We start from the raw sequence: 21,012 nt of genomic DNA on the forward strand, positions 1-21,012 counted from the left end.
ATGGTTTGTGCCCTTCCCTCTTCCCTCTGTTGACCCCGTGACTCCCACATCTTCACCTTTAAGCAAATCTCCACCCACCTCCCTCCCTGCCTTTGACTCCACATTCATTTTGGGCTCAGATACCTTTTGGGGGTTTCCATTCCCCCTGCCTGGCAGACCTTTCATCTTGTCTAAGTCTCACTGACTATTATTCTGCCCTGTGTTTCCCACCAGCTACTAGCTTCCCTTGGCCATCTCTCTCGTCTCACAGGTCCACCCATTGCTCCTTCTAGCGTGGCTCCCAGAGCTGCTGCCCGTCCATTCCCGGCACTGCCCTTGCTTTGATTCTTATTACCTCGTCCCTGTCATCTGGTAGAGGTCTTCCCACTGATCCCCCTGTGTCCACCCGGTCTGCTCCTAATGCACTGCTCTGATTGCTCTACTCTTCACCACTCCCCACATGTCCCCTCTCCTTTCACTCTAGTCACCTTCCTCCTCGGTGTCCCCTGTCCAGCCCCCCAGCCAGTTTCCAAAGGCCCAATTCAAATGTTGTTGACACTGAGTGAAGCTTTTCACTTCTCCCTTTGGGGGGACGTGCCCTCACTTTTGAGCCCCATGGCACTTGTTAGTACCTCTCTTTGGTTACTTGTATCCTTCCTTATATTATAATTTTCCTGTACACCTGTGAGCCTTAATGTGCCGCCAGTCCCCTAAAAGAAGAGCCGGAGGCTGATTCACCTCTCTCTCTCTCACAGAGGCTAGCATGGGGCCTTCTTGCTCAGTAGTTGTTTGTTGAATGAGTAATGTTATCTTATATTTGTCTCGTGTATCGCAGTGAGGTCTTAGCTGAACTTCTTTTTTTAATGATTAGTAGAACCTTATTTGCATTCCGATGGGATCTTGAAGTGCTGCCACACGTGGCTTCATGACACATTCTCTGCTGGCTGTAACTTGTTTAATGTGTACAGTGCTGCTTTTTCATCACTCAGGGACTGTCTAGATGAAAGCTGGCGTGATCCCTTCCTGCCAGACCTCTCAGTGGCAGACACGAAGAGACAAAGGTTTTTCATTTGTTGAGTCAGATACTCTAATAAAGACTCTATGCGAGTTTATGAGTTTGACCTTTGTGTTCATTTCTAGCTCACGTGTGGTCTGGGAACTCCATGTGGCAATCCATAGGCCCTCCGTCTCTCTTAGAGGCCTTGTAAGGACTCGGGAAGGGGGATCTAGGTGTCCTTTGACAAGGAGACTGAGATACCGTAAGCTCTTTAGTTTCAGTACATCAGCTCTGCCTGCACCACTGGCTTCAATATCTGCCAATACTTATCTCACAAATGCCTCAGATTGGAAAGTCAGATTGTTTGCTTCTAGACAGCTCAGTGAGACAATAAAATTTGAACAATAATAGAAACAATTGCAAAAATCATTTGCAAGATATGCTGTACTTTGCAGGTCTTGATTTAGAATAGTGTTGATGATAACCCAAGAAATAAAATCTGTTTCCCATGAGTATCACGAGGGGGTGGAAGAGGGTAGATAAATACAGTTTGGTCTTCATTAGCTTGTCTGTCTTAATGATTCCTCACAGTTGCCAATAACACTTATTGAAATAAACATTGAGGGCATAGTTTACCTTGAAAAACTTACCTCACTTTTCTTGCCTATCCCCATCCATTCTACATGATAGAAGAAAGTTGAAAGCATTTAATTATTTCCTTGAGAACTTCAAACATAGGGAAATGGTGATCTGGAAACAATAACCTCTTGCTTATTAATTATCTGTACTGCTGAAAAGTCAGAGCACTGGGCTTCCGAAAGTCCTTCCTATATGATTTTAGAATAAAGTTCTCTTCACCTTTTTGCATATGAATGTGAGATGTTACAGTTACTATCACTTAAAATACTGAAGGTAGTATGTCAGAAAAAAATTTGAAGAAATTGGAAGTTATTTTTAACAATCCCTACATTACATATAATAACAATCCCATTTCTCTATTTCTCTCATCTATCTACTTCATACTGAGAATATATATTTCTTCTCTTAGTAACTTATTTTTGTTCCTTTGCTGCCTCTCTGGTTCACATTGTCTGTGGAGAACTTGAAGTATTTTATAGGGAATTTCAAGCTGTTTCTCCTTCCTACTCAGAGCAAAGATAAAATTAACAGAAGGTGGTAATATCACTGATGCAGCTGAAGGCAGACCAACCCAGCCCATCTTTGGCTTGACAGTGCTATAGGCCAGATAAACCTGGGTTTGAGTCCCTTACTTAATAGCTATTATGACCTTCAGCAAGTTCTTGAACTTCTCTGTGTCTCAGTTTCCTTAGTTCTATGATAGAGTGGTAGTATCTACCTTATGGTTCTGTACTGTGGGTTAATTAAGACAAGTTATGAATGGCACCCAGCTCAGTGCATGGCATATTAGAGACACACAGTGTATTGCCTCTCCTCTTCCTCTATCCCAGTCTTCTTGTTGAGAGAGATTTGATGATGAATCAAAGTGAACGCATTACAAAGTAAATACTTGAGAAATGCTTATGATTTCGTTCAAATTATGGATTCTTTGATTAACTAGGTATTTTTTATTATTTCCCTCCCCCTATTAGTTTGTTGTCCATTTTTTCGTTTTTGTGGTTATTCTAGAGATTAGAACATACATTGTTGACTTATTAGTGTCTACTGGTCTTGTTATCACTTTAGGATAATGCAAGAACATTTAAGCTCCATTTATTCCATTCCTTCCCTCACTTTTTGTGCTGTTAATCTTATATACCTTAATTATGCATATATTTTAAATTCCAGAAGACATTACTAATATCGTATTATATAGTCAATATTCAGTAGAGTTACCCATATAGTTACCCTTTCTATTGCCCTTTATGCCTTCCTACATTTCCATGATTCCATCTAGGATCATTTTCTTTCTATTTGAAGAACTCCTTTTAGTATTTCTTTTTGGTGTTTCTTTTTTATTAATTCTCTTTCCTTTGTTGAGAGTTTGTTGAAAGCATATTTATTTTACCTTACCTTTTTTTTTTTTTTTTGGTGAGGAAGATCGGCCCTGAGCTAATATCTGCCAATCCTCCTCTTTTTGCTGAGGAAGACTGGCCATGGGCTAACATCCATGCCCATCTTCCTCCACTTTATATGGGACACTGCCACAGCATGGCTTGCCAAGCGGTGCGTCGGAGAGCGCCCGGGATCCGAACCAGCGAACCCCAGGCCGCCGCAGCGGAGCATGCGCACTTAACCGCTTGCGCCACCGGGCCGGCCCCTTTACCTTCCTTTTTAAGGATATTTTTTCTGTGTAGATTTCTAGGTTGGCATTTGTTTTCTTTCATCACTTTAAAGATGTCATTCCATTGTCTTACGAGCATCATTTCTGTTGGAAGTCAGCTCTCAGTTGTATTGTTGCCTCTTTCTCTGCCATTCAGCGGTTTTACGATGATGTACCCAGGTGTGGTTTTCTTTGTATTTATCCTGCTTATGATACATAGCACTTCTTGAATCTGTGGCATGTCTTTCGTTGGTTTAAGAGACATCTTAGCCCTTATCTGTTCAAAAATAATTCTGTCTAACTCTGCCACATTCTTTCTTTCTCCTCCTGAAACTCTATTACACATGTAACCTTTGTACTGTCTCTCATGTGTCTTGTAGACTCTTTTTTGTATCTGTCACCCTTTTTTACGCTCTGGGCTTCAGTTTGGATAACTTATACTTGACTTCTGCTGCATCTAATCTGCTGAAACTAACCCATTTATTGAGCTTTTAATTTCAGATTATAATTTTTTTTAGTTCTAGAAATTCAATTTGATTATTTTAATAGATTTCGGTTAGGGAGTGAAATCTTGTTGTCTATTTATTTAGTAAATTAATCATAGTTATTTTAAAGTCCACGTCTGATAACACCAGTATCTGGATCCCTGTGGATCTGTTTCTTTCACTTTTGTTTTCAGTCCTTCCTTGCTGTTGTTTGGAATGTCGGGTCAGTTTTGATTGAATACTGAAAAATTGTAGAGGCTCTGTAGCATGTTATCTTCTTCCCAAGAAGATTACCTTTTCTCTGGCAGGCTGATAGAGTAAGAGAAGCTCACCTTGATCCAGTAAGGAATTGAGATGTTGGAGACTGGATTTCATTATTGAGGAGAGCTGGGGTTTTTTTCAGCTTTGCTCTTACACCAAGAGCATAGCCCTTCCAGGGTTGTAACTGAAAGTCTGGGGTGTTTACTGTAGTCTACCTTCCTTTGTGAACTCAGAATTCCAATTTTTGTTTCCCTAGTACTGTGAGATGCTTGAAAACTTGGCTTAACCTTTTAGCCTCTTAGTATTTACTTTCTGCTTAGCTTCTTAGCCACTTCCCCTTCCCTCCACCCCCTGCCCCAGTGCAGCATTCTTAATGTCAGTTGCCCTGAGGGAGGCTGGGGAAGTAAGGCTGCTTCTCTGCTGCTGCCTTTTTTCTTAGGATCTTGGCTCTTCAAACTATGACTTTCTTGGCAGCCCTCAACTTCAGTTGTCTTCTTGGCCCCTTGAGGTTCTGGAAGCCCTGAGCTACTAATTTCTGCTTAGTCTCTGGCCTACAGCATTTAAAAATTGGCAAATGTCTCAAGAGAAAGAACAGTGGACATTGTCAGGCCCACCTCAGGGTGTTTCTGTTCTGTGATCTTGGCCTCTTGATCATGGATACCTTGATTGCTCACCAATGCGTTCAGTCAGCTGTTTCTTGTATTTTATCCCTCTTTTGTAGTTGTTCTTGGGGAACGGGAGGGTTCATCTGAGCTACTCCATCATGGCAGAAAGTGAATTTCCTGGAAGTGGAAATCTCAGTTATTGGTCTTTTGAAATGTGTGCTCTACCTACCTCCCCTCCTCCCAAAAAAGTATTTGAGGCAGCTTACAGTGAAATACACACATACATACAATAAAAACCTTTAAATAAGGGTAAAAAATCAAAAGCACAAGGGCAGCAGGGAAGGCAGAGGAAGGTGTATAAATAGAGGGGAGATAATTGTTAGAGATGTAAACTATGGATGATTTCCATACTTCATCATCATATTTAGTACTGGACTTCCTTGAAGCTAAGGTACAAAAGGACATGTGAATTTTATATATGTTGGAAGTTGGGATAGAGAAAAGAGAGGAAGTTAGCAGTAACAATTGTATTAGATGTTTTTTTTGTAGGCTCAGGCAAAAATTTGTTAAATGGCAGTTAGGAGGCAATAGATGGTTCTGAGACTTATCTAAAAGGGTCTGATCTAATCATGGCATTGCGATGTGGTGCTGGGACTTAGTAATTGGGATTGCTAATGGTTTGGCGTAGAAGGCTTAATACCACTGCACAAATGTGATATTAGAGCACCTTTATTTTGTCTTCAGTATCAAAGGTACTCTCTGGCTTGGGTGGGGAGAGATACATATATAGTTCTTGTTTTCTGGGGAAAGAATGCGATACTCTGTCAATAGGTATTTTTTTCTGATACTAAATTTTAAGGGAATTTTATCATATGGATTCTTGTGTCATTGAACAACACAGTAATGTTCTCAATAGTTCTTTTAAGACTGATGAATGCTTTTCATGTGAAAGTTTCTTATATTGACCCCTGAAAACAAATGAAACCATAATTTTAGATTGTTACTTAGTAAAGACCTTTTTATGGAGAGCTAAATGAATACAGTCAGGTACCAAAGTGTTTGGGACTCTTAATATGAAGCACTGGTAGAATTTGGAAAACTAGAGGAAAATTTCGTTCTTTTTCCCTCAGTTATCAACTATTACAGGAGGTTTGACAAAAATTGAGAGTGTGGCTGTGCAGATATTCTTTTTGATTTGAAAAGAGCCATATGCTTTATTTTTTACAAGTTATATTTTTTAAAAAATATTATTAGCTGTTTTTTAACAATACTAAAGGAAATCTGTGCTAAATACCAGATTGCTGGTAGCAAGTTGAAATTCTGCTACCAAAATTTAAAATCTTGGTTTGCACAGATGAGGGGACATCCAGTTCTGCATGCAAGACACTGCTCAGGTTTATATCTTTTTAGATTAGAATTTGATCTGTCAAGCAGCTGTTCATATCTGCATTACTTTTCCCAGCGGCACTATAATGTGGCCAGTGTTGAAGGCACTTTTCCAGGTTGAGCTGGAATGTGGAGGCAGAAGTGCCTAAGTGATCCCAGAGGAGATGGGAAAGGCTTCACAGAGGAGGTAATGCTGGAGCTGCTTCTTGTAAGAGGCTGCGGAGATTGCTGAGAGGACATTCCAGGTGAAGGAGGCACAGAAGCAGAGGCCATGGGGCACAAGAGAGCACGTCATTTCCAGAAAATGAAGGGTCATTTGTTTTGTTGGACTATAATATAAGCATTACGGGGTGGGAGAATGGTGGGAGATGAACCTGGAGTGGTAGCTGTGGGCCAGACCATGGATGATCTTGTATGTCTTTAATTCATTCACTCATTTAGCAAATATTTATTGAACAACTACTATGTACCAGGCCCTGTTCTAGGCACTGGCGTTCAGCAGTGAACAAAACAGACAAAATCTCTAGTCATACAGAGCTTACATTCTATTAGGAAGAGACAGATGATAGATAATAGTAACAATCACATAAAGTATCTTGGTGATACGTGATAAGAAGCAAATTTGGCAGGAGCAAGAACGGGGAGTGTGTGCATCTTGAAAGTGGTCAGGAAAGGCCTCACTAAGAAGGCAGCGTTGGAATCAAGATCGGAAGCTGGTGAAGGGGCCAGCGGGGCGAATGTCTGCGAGTGCTCTGGACTGTGGAAATGTGCCAAAGCCCTGAGGCTGGAGTAGGTCTGGGTTGCTCAAGAAAGCTTAAGAGGAAAGAAAGCCTGGCTGAGGCATAGTGGAGGGAGCCAGAGGGAGAGGAGCAGGAGGAGGTTCGAGAAACAAAGAGGCCCAGATCCTGTGAGGTCTTGATGGCCTCTGTGAGGATTTTGGCTTTATTCTGAGTGAGTTGGGGAATGATTGGAGAGTGCTGAGTAGGTTGTAATGACATAATACAACTTAAGTTTTTAAAAGATTGCCTTGCTGTGTTGAGAGTAGAGGGCCAGTGGGAGGCTGTTGCAGTAATTCAGCTGAGGGAGTGGTGGCTTGAACCCGGGTGATTGCAGTGGGGGTGTCTGGAAGGTAGACTGTATCCTGTCGGTGATAGGGAGCCATTCAAGACTTTTGACCAGTGAAGTGACGTATGATTTGTGTGTTAAAAACATGATTTTGGCAACCACGTAGAGGAAGGATTGGAGAGCTGAGACGAGGAGCTGGATCAGTTTCCCAAGCTCCACTCGCTAAGAATAAAAATACACACCTTATAAGGAATGTAGTCTCGTGCCAGAGGGCCCTGTTGGGCAGGTTGTCAACCCTGGTCAACTCCTTGACAAGGGATAGGAATCGAAAAGATTTACATGTTAGGAAATTCCTTTGTAAACCTTGCCAAGGAAGCAAAGTGAATGATTGTGATAAGGTTTATTCTAGAGGCAACACGCACAACAGATAACCACCTATCTTAACCATGTGTTGGGCACTGTCTGAGTGCTCTTAGTAAATCCTTATATGATCCCAAGGCGGGGGCGTGGTGACTCCATTTGTCTCCATTTCTTAGATGAGGAACCTCGGGCTCAAGGAGGTGGAGCACTAGGCCGTGCTGCCCCTTAAGGGATCTGCCATGGCGCTTCTTTCTGAAAGTCTCCTAGGGAGATCCAGAACTGTCTGGTCATCTCTAAAATTAAACGTAAGAAAGAAAGCTATTTCCTTTGTTTTTTTTTTTTTTTTAATTTTATTTATTAATTTATTTTTTGTGTGTGTGTGTGTGTGAGGAACATCAGCCCTGAGCTAACATCCATGCCAATCTTCCTTTTTTTGCTGAGGAAGATTGGCCCTGGGCTAACATCTGTGCCCATCTTCCTCTACTTTATATGGGACGCCCCCACAGCATGGCCTGACAAGCGGTGCGTCGGTGCGGGCCGGGGATCCAAACCGGGCCGCCAGCAGCGGAGCCCAGTGCACTTACCCGCTAAGCCACGGGGCCGGCCCCTCTTATTTCCTTTGTGAACCGTGGTGATGGCGGCTTCACTGTTAAGTAGTTACGTATTATTTCAACACCCTGAGTTGCCAGTGACAGAAATTAGCTTAAGGAACATGAGGGGGTGAGTGGAATTGCAAGAAACTGAAATGTCCACGGGAAGAAAAGTGTGTGTGTGTGTGTGTGTGTGTGTGTGTGTGTGTCTGCGTGTCTGCGTGCGTGTGGAATGATTTAGAAAGTGTGGCTGGATCCAGTGGCTCGGATGAGATACCACCAGGTCACTAGGGCGTGTTCTTTCACTGCTCTGGTCCAGGTGTTGGCCTGGATCTCTTCTACTGTGGATGGCTTCCTTGCTAGTCAGGAGGGTGGCCCACGTGCACCTTCAGAGCAGATCATCTTTATAGTACCATTTCCAGAGGAAGTGGACGTGTCTTCCTGAGAAGCTTCAGCAAAAATGAGCCAGGAGGATTGTGATTTACCTGGTTTCAGCCCCAGTGTCCATCCCTGGGACTGGGGGTGCAGGATCAGCCCCATCTGAGGGGCACGTAAGGAATGCCGGGCACCACCCATCAATAAGTGTTTGCCAGAATTAGTAGATGAACATCATTAGTAGGTGTGCGTCATGGATGTCATCCGATGGGCACTGGGCTGTCTTAGGAAGAGAGGCATGTTCCATCAGTACTCCTTAACAGTATTTGGGTTGGTTGTGCTATTTTCCACAGGAAGAAATGTGACCTATAGTTCTGAGTTACTGGTACTTGTAACTTTATTTTTAAGGAGAGTAATTTGAGTACAGCAGCTTTTCTTAGACCTGGAGATCAGTCTGGACCTGCCCCCGGGCTGGGCTGCGGTCAGCCCCTGCTCAGTGTGCACACTGACCTCATCACCATTTATCTTACATGGATGCCTCCTTTTTCCCTTCTCAAAGTAAATGATGGTAGAGAAAACAAGAGATAGCTTTAAAAAAGTGTTCTTCAATTTTTATTAAACACTGACTCAAGATATAAGGTTTTCATCATAATCTGGTATACACATACCTTTGTTTATGTAACAAAATTTAATGAAATAATATTTACCCCTTACTAAGTGTAATGGACTCTAATATTTTCTATTCTGTTTAATTTCATTAAAAAACACACACACTTGCCGGTCACGACCACTATAAATTCATTTTACAACCCACTAAACGGTGGCAAGCCACAGTTTTAAAAACATGAATTAAACCATTGAAAAACAAGCAGCAATGGTATATTACTTTACTAGGGCTGCTGTAACAAAGCACCACTAGGTGGGTGGCTTAAACAACAGAAATGTATTGTCTCACAGTTCTGGAGACCAGCAGTCCAGGTGTTGGCAGGGTTGGTTCCTTCTGAGGGTGTGAGGGAGAATCTGTTCCCTGCCTCTCCCCTCGCTTCTGGTGGTTTGCTGGTGGTCTTTGGCACTCCTTGGCTTATAGATATATCACTCCCATCTCTGCCTTTATCTTCACATGGCATTCTCCCTGTGTGCATGTCTGTGTCCAAATTTCCCCCTTTTTAAGGACACCGATCATTGGATTAGAGGCCCACCCTACTTCAGTATGACCTCATCTCAGCTTAACTAATTGCATCTGCAATGACCCTAGTCCCAGAAAAGGTGACATTCTGGGTACAGGGGGCTAGGACTTCAACATTTGACTTTGGGGGTGGGGGCGAGGGGATACAATTCAACCCATAACAAATGATGAAAACACAAAATTGAAAAGAAATAATAGAAGTTCCCATTTTATTGAGCTCTCATTACATGGCATACTCTCAGCTAGACATTTTATTTCATTGAATCTTTCTTGTCCCATTTTATAGTTGAGGAAGCCAAAGCTGAGAGTTCTCTCAGATTTAAACTTAGGTCTCCTTGATTTCAGAGCCCATGCTCTCTCCTGTATACCTTAGTGCTGTGCCTATTCATAGAACATCAAGAAAGAGCCATACAAATTCATTTGGTCTGAATTGAAATGCTCAACACAGATAGTAAATACACAATGAAATTGTGCCAAAATTAATTGCAATGAAGATATCTTAAAGGACGCAGAGGTGACGGTCCCTAAGGGCCCCACCAGAGGCCTGTGAGGTATGTGCTCTGGGGCAGGGAATGCTAGTGAACTCTTGGCTTTGTCCATCCGGATGCTCCCCAGCAGCCACTACATTCCTAATAACGCCCAGCAACCATCCAGAAGAGGCACTTTCTCCCTTTGTGCTTCCCTATCCTCATTCTGAATTTAGATCAGGATGAAGAGTACAGAGAAGGAAATGAGCCAGAAAATAGAAAATTAATACTTGGTAGAGTCGTCATATTTTAAAATTAATTTATAGGCAATGTCAGATAACCAGAGTTAAATCATTTTATCAGCAGGCTGCTCTAGGATTTAAAAATTGGCATCCATCATTGTAAATCAGGTCTCAGGAGCCCCAGGGAATGGTCTGTAGGGATGAGGGTTGATACAGGCTGGGAAGAAAAGTAAATACTTGATTAGCTGTGTCCTTTTCTTTCACACAAAACCTAAAATATTTCTACATCACATTGATTGATAACGTTATGTTAAATAGTAATGGGAGGGAAGAAGCCATTCAGGTTTATGGTTCGCCTTCTTTTAATACTTCTCTTTCTCCCTGTCAATCCTGGGAAACGGTTGTGTGCGAGGTACTCCTGGCTTGTGGTCCTAAGGATGGGTTAACCTCCTTCTGCACAGACACAGGCAGCACCCCATTTTCCCAGCCAGTTGGATGTCACGTTTCTGCCATGTGCCTGTGAACAGGAGCACCTAGGGGTTTGCCACCCTTGTACTGGGAAGACCTTCCGTGATTCAAGACCCGCCTTTCTCTTGTCGTTGCAGCTCTTTGTCGAGGGCGCGTGGTGAGAGTGCCCACGGGGAGCCTGGTGCGGGTGGTGGGCACGGAGCTGGTCATCCCCTGCACCGTCAGCGACTATGACGGCCCCAGCGAGCAGAGCTTTGACTGGAGCTTCTCATCTTCGGGGAGCAGCTTTGTGGCGCTCGCAAGCACCTGGGAGGTGGGCTTCCCTGCCCAGCAGTACCGTGAACGCCTGCAGAGGGGCGAGATCCTGCTGAGGCGGACGGCCAATGACGCTGTGGAGCTCCACATAAAGAACGTCCAGTCCTCAGACCAAGGCCACTACAAGTGTTCAACCCCCAGCACGGATGCCACCGTCCAGGGCAACTATGAGGATACAGTGCAGGTTAAAGGTACATCCTCATGGGGGGATCTCGATGCCAGAGGGCCAGACCGTCCTATGCCACTTGGCTGTGGGTGACTTTGTCAAGAAACTTAACTCCCCTGGGGTTCTGTTCCCTTCTCTGTCCATCATATCTGATTAAAGGCAGAGGATGGGCCAGGTGGCCTCTCAGGGCCTTTTCTTCACTCTACTGTGATTCCGAACCATCCCGCGGCTGGTGAGTTGGAGGCAGCATGGTCTGGTGGTAGAGAGTCCAGTTCTGAGCCAGGTTGCCTGCACTTAATTAGTCCAATTGCTGGCTCTACCCCTTGTCAGCTGTGTGGCTGTGGGCATGTTACATGCCTCAGCTTCCTCGTCTGTAAAACAGAGCCTCCCTTAAAGGTTATGAGGACAAGACGAGCTAGCATGTGTAAAGCCTCAGAGCAGTGCCATAGTAAGTCCTCAGAGAGGTTAGCAACAAGAAGGTGATGGTCATGATAATACTGTTCAGGTTTATGGGACTATCAGATACTTCGAAGCTCACCTCTTTCTTCGTGCCCTTCAATTTTTAAGTAGCTGTTGTAGAAGTCCTATGGGTTATATATAGAGAAAGAAGGATGTGGTCACTGCTAGCTTATGATGGAACACTACAAGCTTATTGGCCTGGCTGTGCAAGTAATCACACCTCATATATCTGGAATGTTTAGAGTTTTGGTTTTTTTTTTTCATTTTCCTAAGTCCTATATTAGATTTACTCACAAATTCAGTTCTCTGAATCCAGTGAAGATAGGGCAAGATATTTCTGTAATTTACACATGAAGAAATGGAAGGGCGTAAGTTAATTACTTGCCTAAAATCACAGAGCTAATTAGTAAATGAGCAAGAGCAAACCATTTTAATTTGGGGCTAGCAAAATAGAAGCATAATTATTATTATTACTTAATTATGCATTTATTTGTACCCTGCCTTGTTCCGAAAAGAATTTATGTCAGGGTAAAAGTCTATTTAACAGTCAGGAAAGTAGAAGATGTCTATGATGATATAGAAAGAGGGGTCGATCCCGGCATTCATTCCTACTGTAATGACTTGTAGAACTCTACCGTATGTCAGATACTGTTCCCCCATTCAACTCATGAAAGGATAAAACAGCCATGTCCATTATGTGGCTATTATAACATCAAATCTATCTCTTCCATTACCTCTTCCTTATTCCTATAGAAAATCCCAAATACATTTTTTAGAAAAAAGTCCCATAAGACATTCTTACACTGCAGTTAAGTAATACATGGCTTTTCTATCATCACACACATGCTACACCTCCATTAGGTCAGATGCACCCTTGTTTCCCCTTGTAATTCTCATCTTGAGTCGGAGGCAGCAGGAGATTTCCCCTGCAGTGTCTTTCTTTTTCTTCTCCAGTCTTTGGAAGGCAGGAGCAGGGAGAGGGTTTCCTTGGGTCAGGAAAGCAGATGGATGCATGAAAGAGACTGATTGACTGCCCAGGTGGAGCCTCTGACAGCTGCCATGCATGGTCCAGGGTCTGTCTGGCCTTGAGCTTCATGGGTCTTGAAACTGTGCCCTGAGAGCTAACTGGCCTTGGGGACCGAGTCATGTTAGCTGGAATCACAGACTGATGCATATACTGGCAGGTCATTTTATTCGTTTTGCAGTAGAGATGGTCTTTCTAAAGAGGTAGCAGTCTTTTCTGTTATCTAGAGTAGTCCCTTCTCAAGGACACTGAATTAGTTTCTGAGTGTGGAATGGTGGGAAAACCAAAGAGATGATGAATAGTAGTGTTTGCAGGTTCTCTTTTCCAGCTTGTAGACAAGCCTGAGAGAGTGTCCCTGCTTAGTACAATACCTTGGAAGAGGCCTCCTCTCTGGTTTCCTTGATTATTGCTTCCCTTCCTAAATAGCACTCACCAATACTTCCTTGATCTCTGGTCCACTTTTTCTAGACTCTGTAGAAGAGCCCAGCCTTTTTCCAAACAGCCCTGATAAAGAGCTGAGGCTTCAGTATTCCTTGACGGGCTCCTAACCTGCAGATACTCTGCTCTCCCTAGCCATTCTTAGGTGTTTCCCAGGCTTCAAGGCACAGGCAGCTCAGGCCATGCTCTTCCCCTCCGTGGATCTTGCTGCTTTAACTCTTAGAAGATCCTTCCGGCTCCCTACTCTGGTCCTATGTCCTAACAAAGGGTGTTGGACGGTAATGGCAGTTATTTTACCGTGATGACTAAGTGCCAGCACTGTCCTGGGCACTTTCCCTTATCACTCCTTGAGCTCTCAGTCAGCTCCCTGAGATAGATCCTGTTGTCATCCCTTTTTAGAGATGAGGAAACTGAGGCACAGAGGGGTAAGCAACTTGCTTAAGAGTGGAGGAAGCCCATCCCCAAGGCACAACTCCCAAAAGGGAATGTTCACCGCCCAGTTCTAGCAGGGTGTTTTATTAGTGCCTCTTCTTTTTTTTCATTTTCAAGTCAGAAGGTCACTTGAGCTCATAGATGAATCAAAATGGGAACAATGCCCATCTGGGCATTAGAGCGGGGAAGGGGAGGAGGAGACTGTCCCTGGTCACATCCCGCTCTGGCTCAAGCTCACGGAGGCGGCGGGTGCTGGCTGGGGTGGGGCGCGGGCGGTCCCTGACGCTCTCTTTTCTCCGCGCAGTGCTGGCCGACGCTCTGCGCGTGGCTGCCAGCCCGCAGCCCTCCCCGGACCTGAGCCTGCGCGAGGGCGAGCCCTTCGAGCTGCGCTGCTCGGCGGCCACCGCGTCGCCGCTGCACACGCACCTGGCGCTGCAGTGGGAGCTGCGGCGCGGCCCAGTCCAGCGCAGCGTGCTCTCGCTGAGCCACGAGGGCCGCTTCCGCCCGGGCCCGGGGTACGAGCAGCGCTACCACAGCGGGGACGTGCGCCTGGACACCGTGGGGAGCGACGACTACCGCCTCGCCGTGTCCCGGGCCCTGTCTGCCGACCAGGGCTCCTACAGGTGTGTCGTCAGCGAGTGGATCGGAGAGCTGGGTAACTGGCAAGAAATTCAAGAAAAATCTGTGGACGTGGCCACGGTGGTCATCCAGCCAACAGGTGAGCTTCTGGAAATTGCCTGTTGTAGACGGCTGTGTCTTGTCTTCTGACCAATAACCTTGTAAAGAACTAGGCGGGAGTCCCATCCTTTTCTGACACGGTTTCTGCTGCTCCTGTGGGGCCTTGCATGAGGGGTGAGGGAGTGGGGTGGTGGTGATGGTTTGGGGAGGGTGCCTTTGTTCTGTGCTGTGTGCGTATACTTTTACTTCGCAGCCTCTTTTCATCTGGATCATACCTATGGGAAGCTGCAGGTTACAAAAATACCAAGACAATTTTTGACTGGAAGGTTAAGTCCGTTTAATTGCCAGAATGAAGTCCAGCCTGGTGTGCAGAGGGATTTTGGGGTTGAGCTGGCCTGACCCTGCTCCCTTGGCTTTACCTTGTTTGGCGTTACCTGAGTCTCTGGATCTAGGTTTCCCCACAGCTGTTGGGGATGTGTGTCTGGCTCGCCCCAGAACCCCTCCTCTAGCTTGGATCCTCTAAGCCTGCCTTTCAGGTCCCCACAGATGCACCATCCCCTCCTACGACGTGAGGAGTTCTCTAGGGCTGGGCCTCTTCTTGTTTCCTATACAGCACATACCTCAGAAGCATCCAGCCCCAAGAAGTCTGTGTCTGTCATCTGTGAATGTTTTTTAATCTTTCCTACTCCAACTATAGAAGTAATTAAGAAAATACAAAATGCATTTTAGAAATCCCATAAAAATAAAAGAAAAACAAGGCATTATTGACTCAGTGTCCAACAAATCGATAAAGAACCTACTGTGTGCTCAGTTCTGTCCTGAGCCCTGAGGTTAGAGGTGGTTGAGGATCGTCCCCAGGCCCCTTGGAGCTTCTGGCTTCGGCAGCGACAGTGTGAGGAGACCATCTTGGAATGATGTCATTGCTGTGGATGGATGGATGTACTTGGTTTTCTGGGAGTCTGACATCTTCAGATCTCAGAGTACTTGGCTTCTGTTGCTGCTGCTTCTTGTTTTGTAAACTGAGAAGACTTTGGTCGGACTCATTTCCTGAATATAAATATGAGCGTGTGGCTGCTCTGTTGCTCAGATGGGAAGGAAAGCAGGAAACAATAGACATGGGGAGTATTTTTCCTCTACAAGCTGCCTTGTCCTGAGAACTTTACACCAGCGCACAGGAGCTGGATTTGGTGAAAGTGGATGGTGAAAAGCCTTACTGAGGTTCTTGAGTGACTGGCCATGAGGTGGGAGGTGCTGTTGCTAAGGAGAGGGGCTGCCCATCACTGTCAGTCTTGGTTCCACTGGGTGCAGAAATCACTTTCCAGATGGACTTGGGTCACCTTCCTTTTCAGAAGCGATCTGCCTGGAATCTGTCCTAAAAAACCTCAGATAGTCAGCTTGCATCAAACAACTATGTTAATGGGGCAGAAGGGTTAAGAGTTTTAGATTTGTAGCAAGTTTTTTTTTTATGCGGGAGTTTTGATCGTAAAGGTATTTTTTGTTTCAAACAAGGCACAAAACCTATGATCTCGAGTTATAAGGTTTGACCACTCGGAACCTATTATGCAGGGAATAGCACTGGATCTTACCTGAGCCTGGGGGTGCACAACCCTTTTGTGCCATGGGCCTCTTTGACAGTCATTTGAAGCCCACAGACCCTTTCTCAGAATTAATGTGTTTTAATTCATAAAATACATACATAGGATGGAAAACAATTATATTGAAATAGTTATCAAAATATTTTCAAGACAGATCTGTTGTATAGTAACATTGTGCTTTAATAATGCATTAAATAATAATATATTGTGGCAGGCCTAACAACTACTGTAATTTCTAAGTAGTGATGAATGTAAATGATATTTTAAGATATCTGCAACAGTTGTAATGTGATGTGAAAATACCTATGATTTCTATTGGGAGCAAAATCCCAGGGACAGATGACGCTACACTGGTTTGTTGCTTAGTTTCATAATGAGAGGAGATGCTATATTTCAAGTAGAGTTTAGTAAAAACAAAGATAAAATTTTTTCCCATTCATGTCAGACTCCCTGAATTCTCTTTGTGGCCCCCCGGTAAGAACCACCACCCTAGAGTGCTGGTCTTCTCTTGTTGTCAACACCTGCACTATCCGTAGCTGACTTCTTAAATGTTCTTATCGCGTTGCTGTGATAAACAGCACAAGGCTACTGAAACGCCGGGGCTCTCTTCCTATGTGGCGGTGTTTCTCTCCGTGTTAGGAGTGATCTGGTTGATGTAGATCTTGGTGTCTAGTTTATGGATTCAGTTATATCCAGTAGGAGAAAGCCTGCGCCACCACAGGCTTCGTCTGAGGTCCCCTCCTGCGTTAGGAGTCCTTAGAACTGGTTCTCTTTTCCTGTCAGCCTGCTCCATCCTGTTTCCCACCAGTGAACTCCCCCAATCCAGAACCTGTGGGAACGATGGTTAGTGATGTGACAGGATCTTCGACCACTTGCAGAGAGAAAATTGCAAAGTGAACTACGTAGTTAGAGAGACATGTCTGCCAATATTTCTAAACCTAAGAATCCGTTTTCTCTGTACATATGGTCCACGGCTGCATATGGACCACTTCTTCACTCCCTCGGCTCCTTCCTGAGCCTTCTTTTACCTCCGGTAGCTGGTGGCCATCACAGAAGGACGCCAGCTTCTTCCAGAGTCTCTGACCGCAAGCCTTGTACGTGGGGTGGTTCAAACCGCAGCACAAGCTCAGGGCAACAGTTTCCATCCTGACTTCTCTCAAAAGATATTGTCAAATTACTTTTGGCCCCTTTAAAGGGGTGAAGGAAAAGGAAAAATTTGGAGGGTGGGTGGAGGTGAGAAATGAGACTCTTAAATTCCTTTTTCGAATACTATGCCCACCTCATTTTCTGTCTTCATCAAGGTGGATCTTGAACTTGGCCTGAAACATTTATTTGCAATGTTGTCAGGCTGTGGAAATACTCATATGAAAGCAGTTTACTCCAGAGAGCATGGGCTTTGAGGTCGAGTCTTTCCTGAACTGGGCACCTTTGTTGAGCTTACTCGGGACAGCGGTTGACGCTGAGTGACGCTTCCTGGAAGGCCAGGCCTGTGCCTCCACTGAATCCCTGGGGAGGTGTGGGCCATTTATCATCTAAGCAGTGGTTCCCAGAGCATTACCACAAGTTGAATGTTTTTCTACTCTGATTACAGATGTTCAACTTCTTTTTAAAAATCCCCTGAATAAAGTAAAATGTTTCCATGTAAAAAGCTTTGACAAGGGAATGCACAAACCAGATCTGCCTTGAGACTATGACACCAAATGCTTCAGTGCTTACTCTAAATATAGTCTCCTTTTAGTTATCCGCACTAAGGAGAGAGGGCAGTGGCATGGATAATCCAAAAACCATTGTGTTTTGGTTTTAGAATGTGTGCTTTATGCTTGACTTTAAGGTGGGTATGTCAAATGGAATAAATGATGCTCTAAGTACACTACATTTTGAAGGCTTTCTTCTTAAGGCATATTGTCTGGTTTCACTTTTATGGTCTTTCTGTTTAGGATTTTCCCCTATTTTACCCAGAAGATGGTTTCATCCTCATCTTCTACCCTCCAGCCCCCAGTCTCAACTAACACTATGTACCTGTCAGAACTGAGCTGGCCGTTCTCTGAAAATCACCCAAGTCTTATCATGCCCCATGGAGGAAGTATAATTTTAGTTTTGTGATGTTCAGCAGACTTCTTTTCAAACGATAGTGTCGCAGTTAAGAACAGAGTCCTGGGGCCGGCCTGGTGGTGCAAGCGGTTAAGTGCGCGTGCTCCGCTGCGGCGGCCCAGGGTTCGCCGGTTCGGATCCCGGGCGCGCACCGATGCACTGCTTGTCAAGCCATGCTGTGGTGGCGTCCCATATAAAGTGGAGGAAGATGGGCACGGCTGTTAGCCCAGGGCCAGTCTTCCTCAGCAAAAAGAGGAGGATTGGCAGATGTTAGCTCAGGGCTGATCTTCCTCACAAAAAAAAAAAAAAAAAAGAACAGAGTCCCTGGAGGCAGACAGCCTGGATTTGAATCCCAGCTCTGCCACATATTAGCTGTGCAACCTTGGGCAAGTTACCTAACTTCTCTGTGCTTCTGTTTCCTCATCAGTAAAGTGGAGATAATAATAGTACCTACCTCCTAGGATTGTGTTGAAGATTAATATTTGTAAAGCACTCAGCACTCAGGACAGTGCCTGGCATATAGTAAGTGTATGTGTGTTTGCTGCTATTATTGTTTTTATCAAATAAAAAGAAATGTGGTATGTTTCATTCATCAACATTTCTCAAGCACTTACAACTGTACAAAGCCTTCTAACTTTAAAGCCATAAATAAGAACATAAAAGGAGATGATCTAAAGAGGGGGTGGACAGGGCAAACCTAATCCAGATTATCTAGATGTATTTCTTCTTAATTTTCAAGTTCTACGAGCAGCTGTGGCCAGGAATGTGTCTGTGGCTGAAGGAAAGGAGCTGGACCTGACCTGCAACATCACGACAGACCGAGCGGATGACGTCCGCCCCGAGGTGACGTGGTACTCCAGCAGGACGCCTGACAGCACTTTGCCTGGCCTCCATGTGTTGGCACGGCTGGACCGTGATTCCCTGGTGCATAGTTCTCCTCACATTGCTCTGAGTCATGTGGATGCACGCTCCTACCATTTACTGGTTCGGGATGTTAGCAAAGAAAACTCTGGCTATTATTTCTGCCACGTGGCGCTCTGGACACCCGGGCACAACAGGAGCTGGCACAAGGTGGCAGAGGCCATGTCTGCCCCAGCCGGTGTGGATGTGACCTGGCTAGGTGAGTGGTTTGGAGGATGGCTCCTCACCTCTCTGGCTTAATCCCTCCTCTGGGGTATCTAGAGGAGTCAGGGAGCTGTGCGTCTTGCATTATTTTGGTGTTTTTCATATCAGGGCAAGCATACTTTATCCTGGATAGATCCCAGGCTGGGGGTGAAAGCAAAACTGGCTGAAATAGGATCTGGCAGGCAAGGGAAATGTTTCAATAATGTGGCCTCGGTTGTCTCAATACCCTCATTTGAGAGGATATAGTTTCCTTTTGTTGTCGAGATTTGCAGGGTCGGGCCCTGCTGAATGGCTCTTTGAAGTGGATCTTTGTTGGAGGGAGAACTCTGCCATTCTTCCTTCCCTTTCTGAGACTCCTAGGTGCTCTCTGGCAGGAGCTAGTGCTTTGCTAAAGCCCAGTGCAGAGAGAAAATTTCTTCAGTTAATGGAATGTGGTTTTTTCACTGAATGCCCTGAAATCCCCAAATGATTTGTTTTGCAGATGCCAGTTGGATATAGGGGCCTTCCTGCTTCCCTAGGCTCTTGTGGTGGGCTCTCTCACCAGGTACCATTCCTGGTGGAGGAGCAGAGTGGCTCTCAACTGTTGCCCGCCTTGCCACCCATTTTATAACAACGTATCGTATATGTGAAGATCATTGTCATGTCCTCTTCTTTTTTACTGTTCTCGTCTTCCCCATCTCTTACTTCCCTAAATGCTTGCCCTCCAGGGCTGACTTTTCCTAATTTTTGTTGCTATCTTGTAACTAATTACAGGTAAGCTTAGGCAGGGTGGGGCCAAGTGGAGAGTGGAGTGCTTTGCTTCCCATCTCCTTTATCACAAAGATGGGGACAGGCCTGCTGATCAAACTCTTCTATGTTTTTAGCTTGGTCTCTCTACTGTCCCCTGAGTGTTCTGAGCCGTGATGAAGGTATTCGTCATTGCTCTGATTATTAGGAGGTAAACAGATCTTTAAAAGCCAGGAAATCATTTCTTCCTTCATCTGATGCTAAACATCCTCCTTCTGTGACCCCCCCCCTCGTACTTAGCTCTTCCTCGTCTCTGCTTCGACATCTTCTCTGGAGTTAGGGCACATTCGGTGTCTGTTTCTTCCTAATAAGCCTTTATTTGGCAAAGATGGGGAGTTGGCAAGCAGGGCCAGAGGGGGCAGGGGGAAGAAGAGTACTAAGAGTGAGCAGAAGGTGCGTCCAATTCAGAGTGAGACTAGGCGGAGTGTTAGTGATCCCTGGTAGCAGAGTGACTCTTTGATATCTGAAAAATAAAAGGAGCAGGGCTTATCTGGCAAGCTTTTATCCTGCCGTCTGAACCCCGTGCAAGAGACTCGCTATGAAGTACTGAACTGGAACAATGTTGGCCCAGCTAGGACTCTCCTTAGCAACCTTCAAAATAAAACAGATGTTGTCAGCACCAAAAGAAGACTTTGCATCTCTGGAGCTGAATTTGTTTCACAGCTCTGATCCTTGGTGCATTGTGTGGTGCTGTCAAATCCCACCGCTGACTCCCGGGACCCCCTCCCCCTCCAGCGTAGAATCACAGCTCGAATGGTTTTTTTTTTAGAAAGTGTTGCCTGCACTCCAATTTGAGGGCCTCTTTGAAGTACTCGTGCATTGATCCCAGCATACCCAGGGGAAGATGCAGGGACTGTCAGAAAACAGGATGGGAGCTCCAGGAGGGAATAGGCTCTTTTAACTGGAAGGGATTTGTTGGTGGCTGTGTTCTCCAGGGAGTGAGAAGAAATAGAGACTAAATTGTGGGAAAAGGTTCAGTTATTATCCTTAGGATCCAGTTGTTTGTTTTCCTGCAGAGTGCCAGCACCATTGCCGTGAAAGTCATCAGGGTGCTTTTCCCTGACTGATGCTAAGGTATGCAGAACCCCATCCCTTGCACAGCGCTTGGCACGTGATGGGCACTCAGTAAACATCGGCTGGATGGATAGATAAACCA

General features: G+C 45.0%; 1 protein-coding gene across 1 annotated transcript in view; it reads left to right on the forward strand.

Moving 5' to 3' along the window:
• PTGFRN (prostaglandin F2 receptor inhibitor) overlaps positions 1 to 21,012 on the forward strand; it is a 68,481-nt gene that overhangs the window by 17,983 nt on the left and 29,486 nt on the right. Inside the window, exons 2-4 of the mRNA XM_058538901.1 lie at positions 10,885 to 11,253; positions 13,886 to 14,299; positions 18,685 to 19,065. Coding sequence (XP_058394884.1) covers positions 10,885 to 11,253; positions 13,886 to 14,299; positions 18,685 to 19,065 — 1,164 coding nt within the window. The remainder of the gene's footprint in view (positions 1 to 10,884; positions 11,254 to 13,885; positions 14,300 to 18,684; positions 19,066 to 21,012) is intronic.

The sequence above is a fragment of the Diceros bicornis genome, chromosome 4 (genome assembly GCF_020826845.1).
Source record: "Diceros bicornis minor isolate mBicDic1 chromosome 4, mDicBic1.mat.cur, whole genome shotgun sequence".
Lineage (NCBI taxonomy): Eukaryota > Metazoa > Chordata > Mammalia > Perissodactyla > Rhinocerotidae > Diceros > Diceros bicornis.